The sequence below is a fragment of the Hemitrygon akajei genome, chromosome 32 (genome assembly GCF_048418815.1).
Source record: "Hemitrygon akajei chromosome 32, sHemAka1.3, whole genome shotgun sequence".
NCBI lineage: Eukaryota > Metazoa > Chordata > Chondrichthyes > Myliobatiformes > Dasyatidae > Hemitrygon > Hemitrygon akajei.
Window position 1 is genome coordinate 15,258,693 of NC_133155.1, and position 20,423 is coordinate 15,279,115.

At 40.9% G+C, this 20,423-nt stretch overlaps 1 protein-coding gene across 4 annotated transcripts in view; it reads right to left on the reverse strand.

Annotated features, from left to right (window-relative positions):
• Nucleotides 1–20,423, reverse strand: part of macf1a (microtubule actin crosslinking factor 1a) — a 564,022-nt gene that overhangs the window by 171,092 nt on the left and 372,507 nt on the right. For 3 of the 4 annotated variants that reach the window (XM_073034465.1, XM_073034464.1, XM_073034466.1), the window contains exons 36-42: nt 14,629–14,778; nt 12,065–12,298; nt 9,826–10,089; nt 6,898–7,126; nt 5,802–6,118; nt 2,758–2,934; nt 184–307 (exon numbers count right to left, since the gene is read on the reverse strand). In XM_073034465.1, coding sequence (XP_072890566.1) covers nt 184–307; nt 2,758–2,934; nt 5,802–6,118; nt 6,898–7,126; nt 9,826–10,089; nt 12,065–12,298; nt 14,629–14,778 — 1,495 coding nt within the window. Of the gene's footprint in view, nt 1–183; nt 308–2,757; nt 2,935–5,801; nt 6,119–6,897; nt 7,127–9,825; nt 10,090–12,064; nt 12,299–14,628; nt 14,779–16,806; nt 17,026–20,423 lie in introns of all 4 variants that reach the window. The other variant, XM_073034463.1, reaches the window with a different exon arrangement.

Below are 20,423 nucleotides of genomic sequence, written 5' to 3' on the forward strand. Positions count from 1 at the left end.
AACTCAACATCTGAAAGCTTATCAATTATAACAAATATTTCAGAAAGAATCAAAGGAGTTGGTGGATCGCTATATATTTACATATATTGAAGATGTTTGATTTACTGGGAAGAAGCACTCCCTTCTGATTGTTGTAATTCCATCATCACATGTTGACAGAAAGGACGGAAGCTGAAATGATACCTGTTGTTTGTTGAATGTGATCCTGGTTTGGAACAAGGTCGTCATCCAAGGACATGAGGGAATTTGCTGCTTTCTGTAACTTTTCCACACTGACTTCATGTTCTGCTATATCCCCCTGAAGCACCTGGAATTGCAAAAAAGCACAATGACTGATCCAAACTTAAATTAATCCTTTCTGTGTGAAGGACAACTGATGGATGGAGATCGTGCACTGGTGGGCCACAGAGATACACTGACTGAAAAGAAGGTTATCTAAAAGTATCAAAAATAGCCTTAACACTACAGCCTCCTTTGTGGATTGGGATGTTTGGATTAACAAGGACCTTGCAACAACTGGGATATTTATCTGTCTATTTATTGATTGATTAATATACAGTGCAGGATACAGTCTTCTGGCCCATTCGAGCTGCACTGTCCAGCAATTCCCTGATATAATCCAAGCATAATCACAGGACAATTTACAATGACCAATTATCCTACCAACTGGTAGGTCTTTAGACTATGGGAGGAAATCGGAGCATCCGGAGGAAACCCACGCAGTCACGGGGAGAACGTACAAACTCCTTTCAGGCAGCCGTGGGAATTTGACCCCAGTTCCCTGTACTGTAAAGCGTTGCGCTAACCACTGCGCTACCATGCTATCGGAAGACTCATAGTTGGATCGGTTATGATATGAGTTTTCAGTAACAGCCACTTGGAGGTTAATTGTGAGCCGGCCACCATACCTGACAGTACACAGAAGGTTCATAAAAAGATGACAAATAATATATTCTTTCCCAGTATATATTACTGATTGTAAACCATGTTAAAATAAGAAGTGGTTCTCAGTTTTAACAGATTTAAACTTACAATGCCTGGTGCTTGAACATTTTCTGATAGTGTCAATCTCATCATCCTCATTTTGGTCAAAATGTGATTCCAGTCTCCTTACCGACCCTGAAATGCCCTAATAAATGCCAAACGGCTCTAAAATAAATAGCCAATCATTGCTAGCCTTGACAAAGACACCAATTACCATGAAAATATTCAAAACTTTTATGATAGTTTGAGCCACATGCAGTAAACTTTATGGTAGCTTTCACCATGAGCAGGAATCATTTGGCTCATCAGCACTGAGAACACAGATTTGACTGCAATAGTTTGTGCGACATCTGTTCCATTGAATTGTTTCTTACTCTCTCACATTAATGTGATGCACACCAGTAATCCTACCCGAGTACATGACACCAATTTCCCCATGGATACCAACTTTATCTCACCAAACCAACACTCCCCGCCCCCAACAAACCATATACTGGTACAAAATGGTTAGACTGTTTCTCTGTCTGAAGCTGAAATACTCTACAACTATATACTGTGAAAACTGAAACCACTGGTTTGTCATACTTCAATTCCCTGAACACCAACTCAGAATCAGGTTTAATATCACCAGCATATGTCATGAAATTTGTTGTTTTGCAGCAGCAGTACATTGTAATAAAAACTATAAATTACAGCAAGTACATATATAAAATTAAATTAAATAAGTAAGTGTAAAAAGAGAGGGAAAAATACTAAGGAAGTAATCATGGGCTCACTGCCCAATCAAAAATCTGGTGGTGGAGGGGAAGGAGCTGTTCCTAAAGCGTTGAGTACGTGTCTTCAGGCTCTGCATACAAGGCGGCACGGTAGCGTAGTGGTTAACACAACACTTTACAGTACCAGCAACCCAGGTTCAATTCCTGCCACTGTCCGTCAGGAGTTTGCACGTTCGCCCCCTACCGTGTGGGTTTCCTCTGGGTACTCCAGTTTCCTCCCACAGTCCAAAGACCTATTGGTTGGTGGGTTAATTCGTCATTGTAAATTATCCTGTGATTAGGCTAGGGTTAAATCGGGGAATTGCTGGGCAGCGCCTCTTGAAGGGCCAATTCCATGCTGCATCTCAAAAACAAATAAATAAATTTTCATATTTCTACAGAATAAACTCTATACTTATGATAAAAGGAACTCTACATTTCTATAGAATAAACCAGACACTTTGTAACCTTGAAAACAAATCTTACCTCAGAATGACCTTTGTTTCACATACCCAAAGCCAAAAATCACCGCTTTCCACCCACCTCACCTGTTGCTGAAATCCTTTTGTTAAAACCAGACCTGATTATGCTGGCCTCCCCCAATCTACTACTGTAACCTCGAGGCAATCCAAAACTCTGCTATCAATGTCATTAGTCACCGATTACCAGCCTAATGCCAATGTGGGGTACCTAAAGTCTGGGAAACCTATACAACATGGTCAAAAATATACACACCATAACAGCAGAAATGTTTGGTATCTTTAAAAAGTTTCCATGATCGACTCGCCACCAGGAAGGCAATTGGCTGCCTGTTCTTTGTTAGATTTCCCTTAAAAGCAGATGCATTAAAGGTGATCCTAGTTCCTATTTCAGAGATTAAACTTCTAAAACCTCCCATCTGGCCTTAACCCACATTGGTTGAGGTGCACATTAATATTATTTCAAGGTTTTCAAATCTCTCGTTATAATTCAGCATCAGTAATAATATGCAGTGATTTATAGAATAACTTAGATTTACCTTAATATCTTCAAGCTGTTTCTGCAAATTTTCTGGATCAGAAGAAATTGTTTCCAATAGAAGCCTCTCTGCAGTTGCCTCCGAGTTATTTAGCCACACATTCAGCTCATCAGCAACCTCGTGGAAATGTTCAGATTTCTCCAACATATTGGCGAGATGAGTGCCAAGCTTGCCACACTGAGAATCAAACAAATAAATGAACATATCGATGTTTCAGATTCACAGTTGTGGTGAAATGCTGCCAAGTACTATCTGCAATTAATACCATGCCTCTGTTCTTTCCCAACAATCCGGCAGTTCTGCAAGTTCATTCGTTTTAATTTAGCCTTAATACTTTTACAAAGTTATTACTGAATTTGCTTCACTCACTCTTTTAACCTTTAATCTAAGTTTCTCTACCAAATTTTTAATTTTCCCTGCTCTGGCAAGAAAACCCGACAAGTTCTCGTGTCTCTCGATATAAGCTGTGCCCCTATTCTTATCATTCAAGCAGATCTCCTCTGTAACGTCACCAAGCACTGGCAAACGTGCTACAGCAGGGGGTTCCCAAACTTTTTTACGCCATGGACCCATTCCATTAATCGAACGGTCTGTAGACCCCAGATTGGGAACCGCTGCTCTAAACCACGACGGCACAACGTGTGAACACAATGCTCCAGCTAAGGCCGAACCAATTTAAATTTCTAATTCCGGTTGTAACAGGAAACCTATCAGTTTTTAAACATTTAACTTGATGTGTCCATCCCTCCAGATACATTCACCATTCAATCATTTCCCCAGTAAGACCCAAAACAAAATCATAGCAATGAACTGCTTAAAAGAAATGTATAAAAACCCAATACATATCTTGGTTTGAAAATAACTTCTTTTTGTTCAACTCTTCCAGGATATAAACTTACTCAAATTCAATTGAAATATTTGTTAGGAAGATTTTTAGGGAATGAGCGTACCTCTGCTTTCAAATTACAGTTAATGGGACTAAAGAATTACAGTCATATGAGAGAGAGAGAGAGAGAGAGTGAGTGTGTGTGTGTGTGTGTGTGTGTGTGTGTGTGTGTGTGTGTGTGTGTGTGTGTGTGTGTGTGTGTGTGTGTGTGTGTTATTTAGTTTGTTTTCAGGTTCTTAATGTCGATACTGTATTGTATTTCTAAGTTATATTGACTGTTCGGTTGTATATCTTACTGTATATACTATTTATTACAAATTACTATAATTTGCACATTGCACATTCAGGTGGAGATGTAACATAAAGATTTTTACTCCTCACATATGTGAAGGATGTAAGAAATAAAGAGAATTCAGTTTACGACTAAACGAAAACTGCCCACTTTAAACTGACTAGAGTGTTTTGAGATGGGCAAGGTGGCAAACATCATGAAAACATGACAGAGCAAACTCAGAGCAATTAAATATCATTAACTTCAAAATGATGAGCTTTGTTGAATAAGATGTGGAATAATTAATCTAAATCTTTGATGGACGAAGCAAGAAAATGTTAAAGCAGAGGAATAACTTGAATCGAAGTTTAATAACCAACTCTACCGCTAAAAATACACACAGGAACAGGTTGGGCCCAAAGCAAGTAGGACACCAGTCACAAACAGATGGAACTAGCTGGACTAGTCCAAAGTTGTCAACTGTAGGCCCCATATAACCTGCCCACCCACACCTGGTCTAGATATAGGTGGCAGATCTTGCAGACCTTCTATGTCTGAGGGGCTTGGTGGAAAGGCTTCTGGAGACCTCAGGTAGAACATCCCAAGACCCCACGCTTTGAAAGTCCTGATAGTCTATGGGATAGTTAAGCTCTGGCTTCATCTGTTATTGGAGGTGTTCAAAGCATAGAACTTTTGTGCAAGTGTTAAGGATCCCAACTAAAATAACCTCAATTTGGCATATTTTGCCATTTTGTTCAATAGATCACCCTTAATGAAAATGAGAAATATCACACCATTGCAGTGGCTGGTAGTATTTGAACCTGCACTGAGTCATACTGCTAATCAAGAAATGAGCTATACACTGACTCAACATGTGCTGTCCTTCAGCAGGGAATGTTCAATTCTAATGATGCTTGCTCAGCCTGGAGAAGGCCACTAAGTAAAAGTTAGAAAAAGATTAATTTCAAACAATGTAACAGTAATGTTTGAGAATAACAGTCCAACAATAGCCTTAAGCTATTCAAAAGCCTGGATTTTGCCTGACTCCCCATGCAAATTCACAAGTCTTCAACTTGCTGCACAGGCTCCCTCTGCACTTACCCAGCTGTACTTCACTGCTGGACTCCTCCAGGAGTTGAAAGTGTGGAGCACAAGCTTGCTGAGATGGTCTTGCCCAATGCCTACACTTCAAAACCTACTTAAAGCTTCAGCATCAGGTTAGACCTGGCATGGAGTTTGCAGACTTACTCATCTTTTTAAATCAGGGCTCTGGGGAAGCTGCACTGGCCAATCCCCTGTACAGGGGAGTGCAGAAACACTGATGAACCCCAACCATACCATCGACTTTGGACAAAGGAGACGGGCGGGAGGTCATCAATACCTAAGGCCCACTGGGAGCTAAAGGCCCAAGAAGAAGAATTACTTAGCTGAACTAAAGTGGCCAGAGGTTAGCACAATTCCTCTTCCATGGCAAAAACTTGCAAAACTGTGCGTGTGTGCGTGCACGCGCGCCCTTAACTCCTGATGGAGTCATCAGGGCGCCGTCATGACAAGCTTTTTGCACCGATCTTTTTGGTGATTGCTCATCGTACGGCGTGCCTTGGGCATCTGAAACCCGGCAGAGCCTATCCCTCTCCAGGTAGTTTTATTTACGAGGTCAAGTTGCTAGCTTGACACTCAACCCAGGCACGGATGGAAAGCATGGAAGGGAGCCGGCCGGATTCGAACTCGGGAGCTCTCGCCCTGCAGTCACTACACCACCGGCCAGCATATCTGTCAGTTTATCTACATGCAAATAAATTCACCAAACTTAAACGTAACTGAAATCGTCAAATACAATGCAAGTATTTAAGTATCATTATATTAACAAAATAAATTACGTCATACTTTGGAATGAAGCATGCTATAGCGACTTTTGGCATCTTCTAACTTCTCCTTCACTAGAGTGCTGGTCACGGAGGGGTCGATAGGGGCCTTGAAGTCTTCACTGGTGTTAGCTTCAGCAAAGGCATCAGCAGCATCCAAAACCTTTTGCCCAGAGATCGTGATGTACCTTAGATCACCCTTATGAGAAATAACATCTTCAGAGAAACCCTTCTGTTTCTGGAGCTTGACTTGCAATGAATTGGAGTCCATTTCACCAGCTTTTAACTCTTCCAGATCATACTCAGACTGAACTAGCCAGGCCTCAAACTCACCATGATCTATTAAAAAAAATAAGATGGTTATCAAATAACTGAGGTGGTTTATGCTTTAGAGCATTCAAAATGGTCAGAACATGCCCCAAGTTATTTAGATTTAATCTGTAATAATTACTACAGCTAATCTCTGGGTTGTAGGTATACATATCTAGGGTGCCTAAGACTTTTACACAGTACTATAATAATTCTATGTGTGGCACCATACTGCTGCAACAAAAAAATATTTCATGACCTATGTGAGTGATGATAAAACTAATTCGGGTCTCTATTGTGGACTGAGAGTAGGAAAGGGGCAGGGAGAGGGGAATCATGGTTGGGAGAAGGGGAAAGGAGAGAGGAAGGAGCAGGACGCACTAGACAGACATTCTGTAAAGATTGATAAACCACAATTGTTTGAATCAAATGACCTTGCTGGTGTCTCAAGGGTGGATGTGTCTGCACCCACACGACACCTCACCTCCCTACCCCACTGCCCCAGCACTCCTTCTCTGCCACCTGCCCCACACCCCTCCCGCAGAACACCACCCTCACCATTCCCAACATCTTTTGCTCCCGCCAGACTTACAACCTCGCTCTCCGCTCCACGTTGACAAATACAGTACTGTGCACTTCAGCTATATATATGTGCCTAAGCCTTTTGTACAGTGCTGTATTTTAATAAAATAAAAATTCATGTTTTTCCAAACCACATGCAGCTTCTTGTCATCTTACTTAATTCTTTTCAACTCTGAGTAAACAGATTAGTATTGAAATTTGGAGAATGAATTAATTCTTTCAATTACCTTTCAGAAACTTTTGGAGTTCTTCCTGTAAGGCATGAACGTGTTTCAGCTGAGTGTCTGCGTGTAACAGTGCTGTCTCATACTGCTCCTTCAAATCGTTCAGATTACTCTGCAGTTGTCTCTTCTCTTCTGGCAAAAGATTATGGCCATGCTTGTCCAGAAAGGACTGAGCTGACTGCGTCGCTAACACAAAAGCTTGCTGCTGTGATAACAACATTTCATGATGTTCCTAAATAAAAGGCAACGTGTACTAGGGTCAGTTTCATTGCTACAAATTGTCTTGGGGATTTTAAGATTTCTATTTAGTGGTAATACAATTGAAACATACAAACGAAAAAAAACATTACAGTCCAGATTTGCTTCGAGTCTAAAACCTTTAAGTAGCATTATCATATCAGATACCCAATCAATTATTTATCACAAGTCATCTTGAGATGGTTTGCTTCCACATTCCAAAGGCGTATGGATTAGAATTATTTAGATGTGGGCACACTAGTTAATGCCAAAACTGTGATGACACTAGTGGGCTGCCCTTAGGACATCCTCGGACTTCCTGCTGAAACGCCGACTGTACTCTTTTCCATAGAAGCTGCCTGGCTTGCTGAGTTCCTCCAGTATTTTGTGTGTATTCTTCCATTATTCCTTCAGGAAGAGGACTCTGCAGCGTGACGAACAGTGACTTTGCCATGTCAGATGCATTTTCGGTTCTAAAATGGCAGCTGTGAATAACTTACAAGGCTGGTTCAGTGGCTTATTAACAATTGATCACTTTTTAGGGTGACTGGAGTCACCAAACTGGGAAAGGACCTTCTTCCCTGAAGGTCATCAATGCCCGGATTCTGCGACTATACATTTTCACTGAGTTTAGCCATTTTTAATTGAAAAATTAGCATGGTGAGATGTCTCTGGATTGTTAGTTCAGATTCCCCAGTCACAATATCGACCACTGCTCTGTTAATGGTGAGTAAAATACACCGCTTCCACCTTTCACTGCTTGCATGGCTATATAACAATGAGCAGAGTGTAGTTAGTTATAAACGTGGTTCAAAAGGGTCTGGAAGGTCTTTGAATATTATTGGGACAAAGTAATCGTAGTTCAATTCAAACTTAATTAGAAGTTAGGTTGGTCAATATATTGATAGAAACATATGACTCTTCAGGACAGTGACATTACTTCAGATCTATTTAGGACTTCTGATAAGACGTCTATTAACTTTGAAATGTTAACAGGTTATCTCTCCCCAGACACCACTCTTGTTACTGATTATTCCAGGTTAATAACTTTTGTAGTATTTTGTTTTGGCTACATAATAAATTGTTTAATTTAAAGGTCAGATTTAATTTAAATCTAAAAGTTGAAAATTTACAAGGGTGTTGCCGGGTCTGGAGGACCTGAGTTATAAGGGAAGATTGAATAGGTTAGGACTTTATTCCTTGGAAGATTGAGGGAGATTTGATAGAGGTATACAAAATTAAGAGGGGTATCAATACCGTGAATACAAGCAGGCTTTTTCCACTGAGGTTGGGTGGGACTACAACGAGGTCATGGGTTAAGGGTGAAAGGTGAAAAGTTTAAGGGGAACATGAGGGGACTCTTCTTCACTTAATTTGTCACGTGCATCAAAACACCCAGCGAAATGTGTCACTTATGTCAAATCAGATCAGTGAGGATTATGCAGGGCAGACCGGAAATGTTGCTACGCTCCCAGAGCCGACACAGCATGCCCACAACTTATTAACTCGTATGTCCTTGTACTGTGGGAGGAAACCCGAGCACACGGAGGAAACCCATGCAGTCTCCGGGAGAATGTACAACTTCCTTATAGACAGCAGTGGGAATTGAAACCTGTTCTTACAAATGGCGCTCCATGTTTGAAAGTTTGAGAAGGTCAGCATACCCAGCATTTTTATTTCAGATTCCCAACAACCATGCTATTTCCAATGAATAATTTGACCTTTCCAACATACACTTCCTTCAGATTTGCCCTTGTCTTATTGTTACCTTCCTCTGTCTTGCACTAATTATCTTAGTCTCTCCAACTATCCATCCCTCTATCTTCCCTTTTCTCTCCTCTCAGCCCTCCCTTTCTCTATGTCTCTTCCATCTCTAACTTCTCCCAATTTAAACAAAAGGATGACCTGAAGCATTAATTTTGTTTCTCCCTCTAAAAAAAACCTGCTGAATATGTTGTGTTTTTATTTTTGATTTCCAACAGCATTTTGCTTTCATAGTAAAAGTGGCAGCAGGTTCCACAAACAATCTAGTAAAGCCAATTTTTGCAAAGAATCAAAATGTGAAATAGAAAATTCTGGAAATAGATGCGACCTGGTCTGCTACGTATTTTCAAAATTTTAAGATGTTTATCAACATTGGGTGGTGCGATAGAGACACATGTCTACCAAAAGAGGTGCAAGATGCCCCTATGCCCCTCTCCTCCACTAGCCTGCAGGTCACCCTTGGGCAAGGTGTGGCACCTGCTTAGTTCCCTGCTCCGCACCCGCCCCCCAGTCCAAGTCACATGAAGCCAGGAGAACAGGTGGTCGATGGTCGTATGAGCAGCTGGTGCACATCACAAGTCTCAGTTACGCGACCACTGACACCAGGCAGGCTATCTCTGGAGAGTATTGATACTGGCTGTGGTCACCTGTCTTGTAAAGACACTGCCCAGAAGAAGGCAATGGCATACCACTTCAATAGAAACATTTGCCAAGAACAATCATGGTCATGAGACCATGATTGCCGATGTCATACGACATGGCACATAATGATGATGACCAAAATTGACTTCTTGACTCTATAATGTACAAAGATTCTCTTTAAGCTATGACATTAGTTCTATGGGACATTAAGGACAAAAGAACAGAGCAGCGATTTTCTGTTTTGCCATTAAACATGCGCATGTCCAAAGCCCCTGGAGGAGTTTATACCTTCAGTGCCTGTTGCTGCTGGTTCAGGTTTCCTCCCATCCCAGCGAGAGAATCCATGACATCATTCTGGCCTTGCGGTTGTAAACCATTTCCGAGTGCATCCACTTCATCTTCACCGATACCAAGTGCACGCTTCTCATTCTGTTTCTCCTGGGGCCCTGCTTGATGGGAATGCGACACTGCCTGCTGCCCCAGGGCTGACAGCCACTCCAAAAGACTGTCTATTTTAACCTTGTTTTCTTCAAGTTCCTCTTCTGCTTTGGCCTATAATCACAAAATTCTATTAGTTCGAAGATATGATCAAGTTTTCACATAAGTTCCGATGCTTTTCAGCAGCATTTAAAAATTCTCTCCTGTAGTTAGGCAAAGCTCCTGTGCGTAAATTCTGTGACCATTGCAAACCACTTCAACTAAACATGAACATAATTTGGAAGATGTGTAGCTCAGGTTGTTGATGCTTGGGTTGAGTTCTTCTCCAATCTTGGCAACTTACTTGCAAACGTTTCGTTACCATGCGAGGAGACTGCCTCAGTGCGCTGCTGACTGTGACGTGTCCTCCGAATGGTTGGCCTTAATATACTTTTCACTCAGCTGACTGGAAAGTATATAAAGGCCAAGCATTCGGGGGGACACATCATAATCAACAGTGCACTGACCATGTCTCCTCACACGGTGACAAAATATTTGCAAATGGCCAAGATTGGAGAACTACTCAACCCAACCAAACTTGAACATGGATAACGATATGGTCTTGCCCACAGATATGTCTTAATGGGAAGGAGATTAAAAATACTAAAAGACCAGGCTCTGCTGCCAAAACAGGCACACTGACACTCTCTAATTATATACACACACACACACACACACAAAAATGATCTCACCCACTCCATTTTCTCCAACTCCACCCCAGTTTCTCTCTGCCCTGCCTTTACCTTAGCTCTTAGCAGCTTGCATTCTATCTTCTGTATCCCAATGTCCCCCACCTTTGCAAAAAAAAAAACACCCACAAATCTCCACCTCCAGGTCAACTGCTCTCTCCTAGTGTGAGGCCACCACCATTTACCCTCCGACATTTCTGTTCTGTTGTCTATCACTGTGCCACCACTATCAACATGATCCTTGGTTGCACAAAGCCTATGGCATAGCCTAAACCTTGTGAGTGTCTTCTGGAAAACTGAAATCTTCAGTCACGTGCCTCGTGCTCTGTACATTGGCGAGAGCTCCATTGCTCATAATCACGATGCAGAGTGGCTATTTCCATTTCTCCGCCTCCTACACCAAAGGCCAAACCCAAGTTAACTTTCAGTTGCACAACCCACCACCAATTCTCACCGTGCTACTCGTGGCACAAAGTCCATCTGCATCATTGTTACTTGAAAAGCTAACATGCGCAGGACAATTACTTTAGAAGAAGGATAATAACAAAGCTTTTATGTTCTTATCCATCTTATTCTGTCTAGGAATTATCTTTTATACAGCTGTTGATTACTATGTGCAAACTTGATATTTTCATGGCCAAACTGTCATTTTCTATGCAAACTATAAAAATGTTATATTCTAAGCATCATTAAATTGCTGCTATTTCAATCTATTCTTTAAAACATTGTTTGCCAATATAAAACAGCTATTGCAGTACAGTACACCCATGGTATGGAAAGGCTGCGTTCCTAGAAAATCATAAGACCAAAGATATGGGAGCAGAAATAGGCCGTTTGGCTCATTGAGTCTGCTCTGCTATTTCATCATGGCTGATCCATTTTCCCTCTCAGCCCCAATCTCCTGCCTTCTCCCCGTATCCCTTCGTGCCCTTGACCGCTCAAGAACCATCAAACTCTGCCTTATATATATATACCCAATGACTTGGCCTCCACAGCCACCTGTGGCAATGGACTGCACAGATTCACAACTCCCTGGCTAAAGAAATTCCTCCTCATCTCCACTTTAAATAGATGCCCCTCTATTCTGAGGCTATGTAGCTATCCATCTGGAGATTCTCTGTAACGCAAGATCTTGACAAAAACTGACGAAAATTACTGGTTCTTTTGCATTTTAGGTTTGTTTAGTTATTTTTCTCTCTGACACAAATTCTGCAAGTGTTAATTTTTATTCTGCATCTCAAATCTTCTGGTAGTGACTTATAAATTCCATAAGGGTGAATTTCCATTCCTTGAACTGCTGTAACTTGAGAATATATTGTAGTGACTTTTAACACGTTTACAGATTTTCTCTCAGGCATTACCTTTTCGGTTTCTTGCTGGACAGCTTTTGTTAAGGCACTGTCTACTTGCTTCTGAAGTTTCTCAGCACTTTGACTCAAGACTTTGTGCTGAGCTTTAACTTCCAACAGTTTCGTTTCAACTTCCACCAGTTCTTCCGAATCTAGCTTTCCCTGGTTTTCCTCCAATAAATGTTCTGTGGCTTTGATCACATCCTCCATAGCAGCAGCCCGTGATTGCATGTCTTTTTGTAATGCCTGTGAGGGAATGTATCAGCAAAGATAATTTAATCAGAATTTTGTGAAAAAAGATAAAAAAACTAATGACAATCTATTTTACACCTATATGTACTGTTCTTCCTGCCTGGATCAAATTCCTGTAACCTTTTTTTAAGCACACATTTATTTAAAACAAAAGATTATTCCCCAAATTCCAAAGGATTTTGCCCTAGTAAACTTGCTATATTTGGTTTTAGTCACTAGATGTTGAGCCCGGTAAAGTTTCTACCCCCTCACTTGTGAAAAGTCTTGGACTAAAATGCCTACAAGTCTTTTTTTTTTAATCTTGAGAAATTTCAACACATTTGTTCAGAAATCCCCATATCAGTTCCTAAAGTCAAGTAGGTTAGGTTCTATAGGTGGAATAAAATGCTCAGATACAAACATCCATTGATTACTGAAGTTAGGCCACTCATTTCTGACACAGCAGAATTTCTCTCAAGCAACACAAACACACAGAAAGTCTGCAGCTGCTTGGATTTCCAGCATTTGCAAACTGTCTTGCGTTGGAGAATTTCTCTTAAGATGTGCCTGTTCTGAAGTCATCATAACACTTAAGATCCCATTGAATTTTGCACAGACATCCCTTCAGTACAAAGACTGCCCAGTTCATAGTGAGCCCACTGCTATGTCTTTTTTATCATACAGAGTGGATCCAATTGGAAATTCTAAAAATAGTTCACAATTGCTATTTTGTTTTGAAGCAAATTAGTACAAGCAGTTTGAGAAGTAGAACATATATCAGAATAGTTCTGCTTTTGCTAACTACCTCAATGACATTTGTAAAGGTACTGAATTTCATTTGAATTATCAAACTGGAGATCTAATAAAAAGTGGTTTATGAAAAGAGTTTAAGTGAATTTAACTCTGAAATGATGGTCCATCTCATAAAAAAATATTTCGGGGAAAGGCAAATTGCAAGCTTTAATGCACAGAAACGTTAAAAATCCTGTGCTGAAAAAATAGTTAGCTCTGTTGCATATGAAGAGTTAAGTCAGGTATAAATTATAAACAACATGCATTCTACTTTTGCAGAATACCTGAAAGATAATTCTGAATTACTCCTCTCTACGCCGAACTGATGCTGTGGCCTGCAATTGGCAGGCTTCTGAATTAGCCGCTGGCTTTGTGTCTGTGGGCTCACTTTCGTGAACTTCCATTCTGGATGCCATTTGCTTACTTTTATTGTTTGCACGATTAGTGTTCTTTCTCCTCAGCAAATCTCAAGGTTGTGTATGGTATACGTGCTTTGATAATAAATGTACTTTGAACTTCAGGTGATACGTCTGCATGAGCTCATTTGTAAGTATTAATTATAATAGATTTCTCAGTTGCAGCTTCTCCATGATACATTGTGAACACACTGCTCCGTACCTTCACCTTTTTGACTTGTAATGCTTTCACCTCAATGCCACACTCTTTATTTATGAATTTCCTCTGTCTTGCTTTCTCAAGTGTTTAATATAACGTTCCTATAGAAGTCCCCATGCCAGCTACCTCCTGTGCAGCTGACAGCAGTTTAACCAGTTTGTAGGTCAACTCTGTCCCGGTCCTGTCGCTCTGATTATCTTTCCAAGTTTCTCACCAAGCTGGAATCCCGGGCCAGACTGCTACTGTCCTGGCTGAGGACTGAAATGTGCAGCTACTGTTACAGCTGAAGCATGTCTGGATATTGTATTTACTTCGCTACTGATGACTTTGCAGTTGAAAAATATCCAACTCATATTACATAAATAATAAATAATAAGTACTGGGCAACAAACTCCGAGTCTTTTAGTATGATTTACACAATCTTGTTTAAACATTTCTAAGGAGCTGCTGCATTTCATTTTGTTGGAATCAACTGAATGTCAAGTGCATTCTTCCTCATAGCAAGTTCCACTTCATAGGTATATTAGCTTATTTGCAAAATCCCACTTTAATTCATTACAACCATATTTACTAAATCCGATTTACAGTTCTAGAAATAATCATTAAACTCGCTCTATTTCTTTTTAGTGACATTGGCCTTCCGATATTATTCCTTCAGGTCATCCAGAAATCCCTATTATTTCTGCTCCATTTCAGTAAATGCTTTAAATCAACATCCAGATTCTTGAGACAGAGGGTTGAAGTGGAAGTTGCCTGTTATTGTGGGGCTCAAAGTAAATTTATTATCGAAGTATGCTACCGTGGGGCTCTAGGTTCTGCTTTCGTCCTTCAAAAGAGGATCTCCCTTTCTTTTTGCCTTGTGTTCAGATCTGATGATGGGGAAACAGACTGATTTAATGCAGAAGGTGCTCCTTGATCATAGAATTGCTATCACAAACCTGAATCGCATTCTGTTGCTCGTGAAGAGCCGGCAGGTCACATTCACTCACTGCCACCTGGTGACTGGCTACCATGTTAGCTGTCTGAGACAGCCAAGTACCGATCTCATTCAACTTTTGCTTGCATTCCTCCTGTTGCTCCTGTCGAGACTGTAAAGAAACAAAAACGTATATTCCCCATTTCCATTTGTGTTCTGCTAACTCTCATAACCAGCATTTTCAAATATAACCCTAGTGTTATCTATAGAATATCTCTGGCTGGGTGAACACGACAGACATATAGCAGATTTTTGATATAAACCAATAAAACTTTAACATTAATTGATCAAACTCAATCATGAACATGCAGTTGTCAATAAAACTTCCAGTTTATTCAATTATAATTAAGAATTTATCTAGAATATTTAAGATTTTGAAAGCTGTGCTTGAAAATAAATCATTTGTAATCTAGTAAACTGGATGGATGGAAACTGCTTGATTAAATTTCAGGACTGATGAAAGAAAATTAGTGGGTGCTGTTGCCAATTAGAAATTAATGTAACTTATAGATAAAAAGCTTACAGTATACAGTCAGATATCCATGAAGAATACTTGGCTGAGACAATTTTTCAAAGAGCTGCTTGAATGTAAATAGCAGTCACAAGCAATCTGCTCTCATCTCCAGCCCTTAGATACACTACAGATACCACATTATGAATTAGTACAATTGAGCAAGATGTGTCACAAATACTTAGGGAAGTCACTGTGTGGAGACTTCACAGAAATATGTTTTAGAAGCAGCAAAGAATCAGTTGTTATTGAACGACAATGACAAGAACTATTAGCACGTGGTCTTGCAGTTATAAACCACAATGAACACTTCAATGACCATTTTCAGATCCACTGCAAAGCATTATCTTCATTATGTGAGCCATTGCGGTTAACGGAACAAAAGTATCTGGAAAAGGCAAGGCAAACAGGTTACAAGATTGACTCAATGAACATTGGTTAGGAGGGTTACTGAAAGCACTGCAGCTGAACACAAAGACACACAAATAATCAACACGGTCTGTTTAGAATGCACATGTATGCACAATATACACACTGGTTCAAATCCCATGGAATTTCTTCTCAGTACCTGGGTTATGCACCATATACCCAATTCACATTAAACCATACTAAAAACGGCTGAGCACATTTTCTTTAAAACAGCCAATGGACCTCAGTTTATTTCTAATTTAAGTCTATTAAGTGAAATTCTGTTAATCCAGCACACTTGGGACTTTGATGGTGACAGATTAGCAAATTTTCCAGACTATCAGATGTCATTTAATCAATATTCCCACAGATTTTTAAAAATCCACCTTTTAAAAGGTGTGATTACTGTAGTATTTCAGTAAGTTTGAGGCGCTTAAAGGGGGAGTGGAAAACAAGAACCGGTAAATTTTGAGGGAGCCTGGGAAATGGAACCAGGTAAATTTCAAGACAGGGTGGTCAACAAAATCAGATGAGTTTAAAGGCAGGGCAGAAACCAGAGCCCTGGTGAACAGAAACGGAGGTCGGAACCAGAACTCTGGTCATCAGAAGCGGAGTTTGGAACCGGAACTCTGGTCAACAGAAGTGGAGTTTGGAACCAGAACTCTGGTCAATGGAAACGGAGGTTGGAACCAGAACTCTGGTCATCAGAAGCGGAGTTTGGAACCAGAACTCTGGTCAACAGAAGTGGAGTTTGGAACCAGAACTCTGGTCAACAGAAGTGGAGTTTGGAAGAGCAGGCAGAGGGGACAGAAACCCGGGCCCTGATGGCAGGAAGGTAGTGGCAGAACTGGAAAGGAGCACACCCACCAGAGAGCCAGTGAGTGGAATCGGAGGACATAAACTGAGGCCCTGGTGAGTGTAAACTGTAAACATCGTCTGGTGAGCCCGATACTGAACCATTTGCAGGATAATGGATTATTGGAGTTTAATTTATATATCCAATATATTAGTGTTGAAATCTCTAGAAAAACCTTAAGCAAATGGCCTCATTTCCCATTTTCATTTCAGGCATTTACTTGACATCCTTTAAATATTCAAAATAATTAAATTCTTACTTTTGTCCATTGGTATTTAACACACTATATCCATTTGACACTTTTGTTTTATAAATATCTACTAAGTTTTAAAGCTTATTAAGTCGAACTGCTGCCTAGTCCAAACCTTCTTGGATTCCACAGGTATTTTATCCTGAAGTTGAAGATCTGGTGATTCTGTGTGTGTCTCATTTTTTTCATAAGTATCTATGAGTGACCTGTGTCCCTCATTTAATTGTTCATGCAACAGTTCGATCTGTTGTGGTCTTGAGTCTCGAGCATATTCCGAATTAAACTCCAAGTCAGCAATATTTGCTTTAGTGTGTGACGTAGATTCGTTAAGCTCCTAGAAAAGGAGGGAGGACCAATTAGCACCCCAAATTGCAAGAACTCAACTCTAAATTTTATTATTGAATTAAAGACTATGGAGAACATCAATAAAAATATTTTATAGGAGTAACAGAACAACTCCAAGATCTGTTGGTTTGACTCGATAAATTATATAATTGTCAAGGAATTTCATATATTTGGAATAAAAAATATTTAAATACCAAAATCTTATTTTGGCACACTCGGATATTGGAATAAAACATGTCCAATTTCTAATGCTCATAGGATAATTAACCTATCTTCTTTGCTTCAAATCATTACTGAATCGACAAGCTGTGATTATCTACAATTTTTATTTTCAGTTTCTGAGGAAAATGGGAGAATGCAATGGTTCAAATACATATTGTCCATAACAAACAAAGCAGCGTTTTTTGAAGCTAGCCATGTTAAAATTTAGTATCTGGCAATCTACCAGGACTTGAAAGTGAATTGAAACCTAGTGATACTTATGTAGCTAAAATGAGCAATCATTTCAAAGCTGGTTCTGAAAACAACCAAGGAAAAAAAAAGATTCTTCATGATTTTAGCCAGAACAAATTTTGGGCCAAGGAGAAATCAATGAGCACAATGTTTCCCAATCTGTAGCAACAGCATTACTTTTCTTAAGGCTGTTTTAATTCTGTGATATGAGCAGAGTAGAAGGCATTCAAAATCTACACAAGTTATTTTACATCTCACAAAGTGATAGTGTTATGAAGTTCTTTAAGTAACTAATCAACACCACAGACAAATTCTATAACTAACTACTCCAATGCAAGTAATCAATAGCGCAATCCCTCTCTTATCTTGTTGATTCCAGAGTGTCTCACATTATCTAAGCTTCTTGTTTGAGAAAGATCTTGTAACGGATCCGCTATGCACGAGCAAAGTATAGGGAATTCTAGTTAAGATTTCCAAGGTTGCCTCTCTCCTGTTGCAGTTGGAGGTTCCCACCCACTTTGAAAGGGCATCGACCAAACCAGCGCCCAAGAGGAGCACAATGAGCGGCCTCAACAACCATCTCCTGGTAGCATTCACATCTACAGTGATGGGAGTGGTCTGGCAGGTTGATCATGGCTAGAATTAACTCCTGCCCGAGTAAGGCCCTGGGTCCACTGCTATTTGCCCACTGACACTGATCATACAGGTCTATAGCAGATACAACCTCACTAGCTCAACACTCAGCCCGGGTCAGGCTGCTCAGCATTCCACACCATCATCCCCTCCATACTAATCAACAAGCTTCACACCTGGACCTCTGCAACTGGATCCTCGACTTCCTCATTGGGAGCAAACAGTCAGTACAGATTGGAAATAACAAATCCTTCTCGTCAACAGTCTATCCAGTTACACCTCGAGGATGTGCCCACTGCTCTACTCTCTCTATATCCACAACTGCGTGGATAGGCACAGCTCAAACACCATTTACAAATTTGCCGATGACTCAATCGTTGGAAGAATCTCAGATGGTGACGAGGAAACGCACAGGAATGAGACAAATCAGCTGGTCAGTGTCACAACAGCAACCTTGCACTCAGCATCAGTAAGAGCAAGGAACTGATTGTGGGCTTGAGGAAGGGGAAAGTCAGGGGAACACACACCAGTTCTCACTGTGGGGTCAGCAGTAGAAAGGGTGAGCAGTTTCAAGCTTCTGGCTGTCAACATCTCAGATGATCTCTCCTGGGTCCAAGGCACAGGTCTTGGGCAATCATAACAAAGGCACGTCAGTGTCTATATTTTAATAGGAGCTTGGGGGAGATTTGGTGTGTCAGCAAATTTCTCCAGGTGTACTCTGGAGAGCATTCTGACTGGCTGCATCTCCGTCTGGTATGCACAGGAATGCAGAGAGTTGTAGAGAGTTGTCAAATCCCAGCCAGCTCCAATTAGCCTCTCCACCACTGAGGACCACTTTAAAAGGCAGCATCCATCACTGGAACTCTCACCATCCAGGACGTGCCCTCTTCTCACTACTACCACAGAGAGGAGGTACAGGCGCCTTAAGATGCACACTCAACATCCTTCCCCGCTACCAGCTTACTCTTCCACAATATAGTGCGGCGGCACGGTAGTGTGGTGGCTAGCACAGCCTGGCGAGCTGGGTTCAATTCTCGCCACTGCCTGTAAGGAGTTTGCACGATCTCCCCCGTGAGTGCGTGGGTTTCCTCCGGGTGCTCCCACAGTCCAAAGATTTACCAGTTGGTAGATTAATTGGTCATTGTAGATTGTCCTGTGATTGTCTTAGGGTTAATTCAGGGGTTGCTGGGTGGCGCGGAACAGGAAGGAGCTGTTCTGCGCAGTATCTCAATAAATAAAATAAAAATTCTGAACGGTCGTGAACACTACCTCACTAATTTTGCTCTCTTTTTGCACTTACTTTTGTGTTTCTTATTGTAACCTGTAGTAATTTTGTGTGCATTGCAACGCACTGCTTTCACAAAACAACAGATCTCATGCCATATGTCAGTGATAATAAACTTAAATCTGATTCTGCTAACATTGCAATTCCAAGTGACTCATTGCAGTTCACTGCTCACTAAGAAGATGCTATCATACAGACAGATGTTAAGACTGAAGCTCAAACTTCTCTCAAGAATTTTGAAGAGGACGGGAATAATCCCCAAGTCTTAGTCAATCAGTCAAACTGAAAACAAATTAACTAGACATTTACCCGATAGCTATTTATGGGAACGTGCTTTCATTCCAATGTTACAACTGCATCTTTAAATGCACTTCCCGTTTCAGCCATCATCATGCCTGGGTGGAATGGTAGAAGAGCCAGCCTGTGTTTGCTTGGACAGTTTCTGCCAGATCTGTGAGCGCTACAGTAGCGTAGTGGTAAGAGCGATGCTGTAACAGCTCAAGGCATTTCTGAATTCAGTTCCAGTGCCGCCTGTAAGGAGTTTGTACGCTCTCCCTGTGATCACACAGGTTTCCTCTGGGTGCTCCGGTTTCCTCCCACAGTCCAAAGACGTACTGGTTAATAGGTTAATCAGTCATTGTAAACTGTCCTGTGATTACGCCAGTGTTAAACAGCTGGGTTGCTGGGCAGTATGGTTCATTGGGCTGGAAGAGCTTATTCCGCACTGTATCCCCAATAAAATAAAATAGATCCCCACAACTCTCAATACCCAGCCATCTACCCAAAGCAGGTACAGGGTTCTGAGTTGGATGATCAGCCATGATCATATTGAATGGTGGTGCAGGCTCAAAGGGCCGAATGGCCTACTCCTGCACCTATTTTCTATGTTTTCTATGTTTCTATCTCTTCAGATACTGTAAATTCAATCATACAAGTCCACTTCCAGCTATACAGCAAGAAAGGCCATTTGCAATGGAGCATTTCAGTTACTGCATAGCCAAGCACCCACACGAGTT